The following is a 7,209-nucleotide window of genomic DNA, read 5'->3' on the forward strand; positions in this document are numbered from 1 at the left end:
ACATTGACTCTGTACTGGTACCCCCTGTATATCGCCTCCACATTGACTCTGTACTGGTACCCCCTGTATATAGCCTCCACATTGACTCTGTACTGGTACCCCCTGTATATCGCCTCCACATTGACTCTGTACTGGTACCCCCTGTATATCGCCTCCACATTGACTCTGTACTGGTACCACCTGTATATCGCCTCCACATTGACTCTGTACTGGTACCCCCTGTATATCGCCTCCACATTGACTCTGTACTGGTACCACCTGTATATCGCCTCGCTATAGTTATTTTACTGCTACTGTTTAATTATTTGTTACTTTTATTTTCATTTTTTTTTACTTATCTATTTTTTACTTAACACTTATTTTTCTTAACACTTCTTAAAGCATTGTTGGTTAAAGGGCTTGTAAAGTAAGCATTTCACTGTAAGGTCCACACCTGTTGTATTCGGCGCATGTGACAAATAAAATGTGCTTTTATTTTAAATTTATGAATTAAAAATCTGAGAACGGTAAGCAATCATTTCTGATGAAAAAACACAATTGTAAAAAATGTGTGGATATAGTGTTTTGGTACTAAACTCTTCATATCTAAGCATCAAAATCGACTTTAGCTTGAGACCTCTATTATTCCTTAGACTAACATTGAATGTAATTTCCCCACTGAACACCCAATAAAAGAACAAGGCAAGACAAAGTGAATTCATTAAAGAACTCGCTTTACTGTCTCATTGCACTCCATACACATCCATTTGTACATTCTACAAGATGCCCATTCTTTTCAATGCATATTCAATAACAGAGTAAAACATAAAGTAATACAGTAACTTGGAACTGTAACTAGGAAAAATACAGTAACTTGGAACTGTAACTAGGAAAAATACAGTAACTTGGAACTGTGAAACAGTCACTTGGAACTGTGAAACAGTCACTTGCAACTGTGAAACAGTCACTTGGAACTGTGAAACAGTAACTTGCAACTGTGAAACAGTCACTTGGAACTGTGAAACAGTCACTTGGAAAGGTGTGGCAGTAGCTTCCCATTAGGCATACACTGCTTGAATTAACATTGTTTCCATATTATTTTTATGAAATTACATTGAACCAATGTGGAATAGACATTGAATTGACGTCTGTGCCCAGTGGGTATTTGGTATTTTATTAGGATCCCCATTAGCTGTTGCAAAAACAGCAGCTACTCTTCCTGGGGTCCACACAAAACATGAAACATAATACAGAATTACATAATACAGTACATCAATAGACAAGAACAACAGTCAGTTGTGTCAGTGCAGTACATGTTGAGCGACCTTCTCTAGAAGCATGCTGAAAGTCTGTGGTTAATTTATTTACAGAGAAATAGCATTGTATTAGGTCAAACACAAAGACTTTGGAAATGTGTTGCAGTAACTTGGAATTGTGTTGCAGTAACTTGGAAATGTGTTGTAGTAACTTGGAATTGTGTTGCAGTAACTTGGAAATGTGTTGTAGTAACTTGGAATTGTGTTGCAGTAACTTGGAAATGTGCAATAACTGTCCAGTAATGACGCCCAGTTGACACACATAGGTTTCACAATGCCAACTTCTGCTCTAGCAAGCCTCAAGTGGCTGCAGTGTAGAAGACACAACACAGTAGAGGACCATTCATCAACAAACCACCCATTGGTTATTTATTTTATTTGACCTTTATTTAACTAGGCAAGTCAGTTAAGAACAAATGTTTATTTTCAATGACGGCCTAGGAACAATGGGTTAACTGCCTGTTCAGGGGCAGAACAACAGATTTGTACTTTGTCAGCTCGTAACCTTCCGGTTACTAGTCCAACGCTCTAACCACTAGGCTACCCTACATGGACAATACTGAAGAAACCCCTATCCTGTCTTGCCAATTTTGATCTAGAACCAGGCTAAAGAAACACAGAGGTGGAGGATAAAATATATGTTATGATTATGGACAATTCAGCAGTCATAGCTCCTATCTAGGTCCAGGACCAGACCAGGAAAAACTATGGGCTGTAGTCAAATCCTGTGATCAGGAAAAACTCTTGGCCTCATCAGTATCCCATCGACAGGTGTGGTAGACCTGATGTCTCTGTGTCATCATCCCCCATCATGTGATGCCATGGTGGCCAATGCTAGATAAACGAACACAGTGAACCACCACACTGGAAAAGTTCCTTAGAATGGCACATGCCTGCTCTTCATTTGTACCTCTAAGACTGGATCAAGCTGGTTTCAGCTAAAAGGTCATTATATCCCAGACATGCCGTACTAAAATAGCTCTCAGTGGAATAAAATAGGTGCAGTGAAATGTATTGTTTTACAGGGTCAGCCATTGTAGTACAGCACCCCTGGAGCCAATCAGGGTTAAGTATAATTAAGCAATAAGGCCCGAGGGGGTGTGGTATTGAGCCAATATACCACGGCTAAGGGCTGTTCTTACGCACAACGCAACGCGGAGTGCCTGGATACAGCCCTTAGCCGTGGTATATTGGTAATATACCATAAACACCTGAGGTGCCTTATTTATATTAGAAACTGGTTACCAACGTAATTAGAGCAGTAAAAATAACACAGCTGTCAGCCAATCAGTATTCAGAGCTCAAACCACCCAGTTTATAACAAGAAATAGAGAATAAAAAAGACAGAAACAAGCAACAACTTGTGTATACAAAAACAACATGACAACACAATGAACTGGTTAAAAGGTTCAATGTTAACTAATTAAAACCTTTATCTTCAGAGAGTAGAGTCCCCTGGACTATCAAGAGGGAGGCAATTGACTTCAAGATTGCATAGCAAACATACAGTACTGCAGGAGGATGTGCTTGCTAGAGCACAACACTGACTTCATTTCAGAGTACACACTTTCAGAGTACACACTGTCTTACAGCCGAGAGACACAAACTGCTATGGTAGCATTGATAGCGATATAGTCTTGAGGATTTCCCTTGTATGAAAAGCATCTCTTGCAGTATCCTCTACCGCTGATCTCACAGACTGAGATAGGTCTCAGATTGAAGCGGTCACAGATAGATCCAGAAAACCACAACTACCACGAGGAGGCCACCGCCGCGAGGACCTGCACGGCCATGGAGACGCAGGGCACTTGGGCGACGACATAGGCCAGGGAGCGTGTGGGTGCCCGCAGGACACACAGGTAGGCCACTGTATGGAGCATGCGGAACAGGAAGAAGACCAGGAAGTGAGCGCGGGCCACGGCAAGCGACGGGCCAATCAGGGAGTACACAGCCCCCAGGAACAGGAAAGGGAAGATATTCTCCATGTCGTTACGGTGAGCTCTGAAACACACAAGAGAGAATATTACATTTCATGTTTTAGATGTATATATTTTTTCCCATTAAATTATTGGATAAAGTCATATTTATTATCATGGATGTATGGATTTTACATGAATAACTAAGCTGTTTGCACTGACTCAACAAGTTGACAAGAATAACTTGAATACACACAACAGCTCCCCATGCTCACACATCTGTTTTGAATCAGAAGGTCATTCCTGGAGCTTACAGTATGGTCGTCTGACTCAGCCGTCTGGCACTGACCCAAGCAGTGCAAAAACCCACTTCCGCTGTGATTACTCCACACACATGCAACTTTCTCCATTAGCCAACATAAGGGAGGAGTTTAGCCTACTGAGTAACAGAAGGAAAAGCCTCCATGACCAAAGGGAGTTCAAACACACAGGTTTGTTTATTCACGTTTCTTTCTTTAAGTGAATCACTTCCTCTCTTCTGACTATCACTTAGGAGAAAATTCCTCTCATGGATTCCAGTCTCTGTCTCTAAATAGACCTATAGAACGTCGCAATGTATGCATGGCCTTTACCAGCAGTACTTACTGCTATTAGCCCAAACAAACACATTGAATAACAGATTCACTACATGGAACAACAGACACTCCCCAAAAAATATCAAAAGGAAGTTTGTTCTGAAGTGTCTGTCCTATATCTGAGAGATATAATAAAGATAACTCCATATTCTTGCCATTAAACAGTCTCCATATATAATGCTATTAATTTGGGGGATCTTCAGACGAGTCTTGTGAGGACTGTGGACGTCCTTGAGCAAAACAACCAACATGTACAGTGTACATGTTTGTGAGAGTCTCGCCTTTGCTCAGAGTCACATTAGTGTGTGTGTAGCCCAAACGGTTGGGACGCTACTGACAGAAGTTGGCAGATGGGCTGTACCGACTTCAGACGAGTCTCCTGAGACTTGTAGAGGTCATAGAGCACAACGGAGAACATCATTGAGAGTCTCTTCTTTCCATAGAGGGGTCATAATAGTTTGTAAGCAAAACCGTTCGGACACTACAGATGATTTTGTGAGAAGTCTCATGGTCTGACAAGCAGCGCTCTACCTCTGTCACTTTTCACCACAGATGTGGAAGTTATATCTCTAGCTTAAACTGATGAATTGTTATGGGGATTTTTTGATTATGCTAATAAAATTTCAGCGGGGGGATGGAGATCGACAGGGGGATTTAATGCTGTTCGTGGAGAATCTTAATTGGACCTAATTGATACCAGTCACAGAGCATTCCATTGTATTGCGCATCAGTGCATGAATGCCTGCTCAGCTCATCATATTTTACATCATCAATGAGTCGAGTCAGAAAGGGCCTCATGTGAGGGGAGAAAAGAGGGGAAAGTTTTCAGTGTTCACTAGAAAAATATTTTTTTTCTGCAGTCGTGGATCATTTCCTGTCTAGTTTAAACAACACAGACACTGAACCATATCCCCGGCCCCAGGATGGATAACAAACGTCTGTGAAATAAAAATGAAAGTGCCACAAATGATTTCTAAAGAGTTCAACCAGCACCAGGTAAAATTCTCCATTTACATGTTTGGTTGTCACATGGAATGTGGGGTTGGTTGTCACTATCAACATTGCCACTGCCAGTATACAATAAATCCCACTCTCTTTGTGATGGTGCTATAAAGAGCTCCCTTCATTGCCTCTCTCTCTCACACACAAACAGCACACACACACATATTTACTCAAAATGGCATGTTATTCTCAAGGCATTAAAATGCTGAATTTTGTTAGGAATATAGTTTGATTAAAGAAAAGCTATTGCTAAGACTGTTTTCTATATTGCTTAATTTCCTGTTACAAGAGGAATACCTTACTTGCAAACATTGTGACAACCAACCCCATACTGTGTGTGACATCCAACCCAGAGTGTGTTTGATGGCTTATAACTCCATGTTGGAATAAGACATGAGGATAAAGAGTCCCCACAAGTATTGAAAGTTACCGGTGCTGAGAAATACACCAAAAAAGTGTGACAACCAACCCGGTCTCCACTACTGTTGAACATTCTATTGCTACCACCAATGTCAATAGGCTAGGGCTAGGCTACAATACAATCTGAGAACAGTAATCGCTCTTCTCACCTTCGGCACCGTTCTACGTCCGGATCCTCTCTGTAGTACTGGACGCCGCCGTGTCTCTGCGCATCCTCTGGGTTAGCGAAAGCCTTCACAGGAGAGAGAGATCATTCACAAAAACCCTGACCAACGTTAATACAGCGCCGTACTTTACTTTTGTAACTAAGATGTATTCAAACCATAGATCAAATACCGAACTAGCCTAATAAACTGTTAACTGCGAAGTATCTTACCTTTTTACGAAGCCTGACTTGTCCAGTGATGATTGCTATGATGTACATCTTGATGACCAGGAGAACACTATAGAAAACAAAACAGGAAAAAGCCTCGTTCTCCAACATGATTGTTTGGTATGGTCTTCCAATTCCCAGGTGAAGTACGGCTGTGTTATCGACGTCTGCGGTTGGAGAGTTGTTCGTGCTCATGGAGCCTAACTGGAAAGTATGGAGCGGGATGGAGCACCAGGACTCAACACTTTCACTGACGCACATTTTGGAGGGGCTGGTCTGGTGCTTCTCTCTCTCTCTCTCTCTCTCTCTCTGTGTTTCCCTCTAGCCACGGTTATACACCTTGTGGGTTTTGTGATCTGATCAATGTGGTCCAATCAGGTTTGTAACATCTACACATTCTATTAAAATGTGTATATTACCTGCCCACCGCCTCCACATTGCAATATGTTTGACTGATATTATAAAACAATGATATGAATTCATTTATTTTAAGACAATTACTGATGCCATAAGTCAATGCTACTACCTGTCAGTGATTATTTAGGCCTGCATTATACATTTTTTAAATGGTTTGACCAACCAGATCTGTTTACACATGATTGATATCCATATATTAATGGGTCCCTAACTACCTCCGGAGGTGGTCAAGTGGATCATGCGTCTTTTAATTGTCGACACCTGTCTAAAAATGTGGGCATCAAGATCAGGACAAAGGACGCATGTCAGTACCAGCTATACATATTTTTACTGAAGTACTTTACATCACTGCTCCTAACCATGCGTTACATCAGGATGTAGGATGTTTGAACAGGGCTTTTCGCATGGAATTTTCAGAATGCTTGCGTTCGGGATGTTTGAAATGCTGCAGGTTGTGTGGAGCGTGTGCAAAAGGAGGTGTGCGCGCCGAGCTTCAAAGAGAGTTTGAGGAATGAGAGCTGCGCTCCTCTCTGCTGTAGAACAACTTCCCCTTAATGTTCTCTAGTTACGCCGTGATTCAAGCAAAGTAATACTAAGTGTATGTTGTGTAGCAAGCTGTTAGTATCCCATGTGCCTCACCCTAATAATTTGGTGCCTTTCCTCCTCACAACTTAGCCTACTGTTTTGATTTGGTGGTACACATGTAGCCTTTAGCCTGTTTTAGAAAAATGTAATCATCAAATATTTTAAGAGCTTTCATTGTCTGCTTATATGCCCCTTTTATTTATCCTATGGTTCTGACTTGGTGTACAGGGAGAATACTGTAAGAACGGCCTATGTTCTGAATTCTGTCGCTGTACATTTCAAAAGTGCTGAACAGATAGTTATATTGACTACGTCTGTCCTAGGTCGCTCATTAATGTCTTAATCTAAATTATCTGCTCGTCGTCCCCTTATGCCATAGTTTGTACATCTCAATTGTCAGTAGAAACCACATTTGTTTAAGCAAGTCAGCAGAACAGCTATGTTTTTTTTAAAGGCAGTAATGAAGCTGAATGAACTGTTTCGCTGCCAGACAAGGCTCGGATGATAGCCAGGTGTAGCAGTGGTAGGGTGTTGGGACTCTGCTGTTGGGATTCTGCTGTTGGGAT

The 7,209-nt window shown here is 41.4% G+C and overlaps 1 protein-coding gene across 1 annotated transcript; it reads right to left on the reverse strand.

The window, feature by feature from the left end:
- Window positions 1–696: 696 nt before the first annotated feature.
- Window positions 697–5,943, reverse strand: ptges (prostaglandin E synthase). The gene is made up of 4 exons (XM_020458317.2): window positions 5,645–5,943; window positions 5,418–5,500; window positions 2,507–3,296; window positions 697–2,420 (listed from the first exon to the last, which is right to left on the reverse strand). The coding sequence occupies exons 1-3, from the start codon at window positions 5,900–5,902 to the stop codon at window positions 3,047–3,049; spliced, it is 591 nt and encodes a 196-aa protein (XP_020313906.1). The 5' UTR covers window positions 5,903–5,943; the 3' UTR covers window positions 697–2,420; window positions 2,507–3,046.
- Window positions 5,944–7,209: the final 1,266 nt, after the last annotated feature.

The sequence above is a fragment of the Oncorhynchus kisutch genome, linkage group LG23 (assembly GCF_002021735.2).
Source record: "Oncorhynchus kisutch isolate 150728-3 linkage group LG23, Okis_V2, whole genome shotgun sequence".
NCBI classification, from domain to species: Eukaryota; Metazoa; Chordata; class Actinopteri; order Salmoniformes; family Salmonidae; genus Oncorhynchus; species Oncorhynchus kisutch.

Bases quoted from the DNA above. Each gene is read 5' to 3' on its own strand.
- ptges (XM_020458317.2), bottom strand. From the start codon at position 5,902: ATGTGCGTCAGTGAAAGTGTTGAGTCCTGGTGCTCCATCCCGCTCCAT. The intron at 5,501-5,644 runs GTAAGATACTTC...TCTCCTGTGAAG, and splicing joins AAGTCAGGCTTCGTAAAAAG to GCTTTCGCTAACCCAGAGGA. The intron at 3,297-5,417 runs GTGAGAAGAGCG...TGTGTGTTTCAG, and splicing joins GACGTAGAACGGTGCCGAAG to AGCTCACCGTAACGACATGG.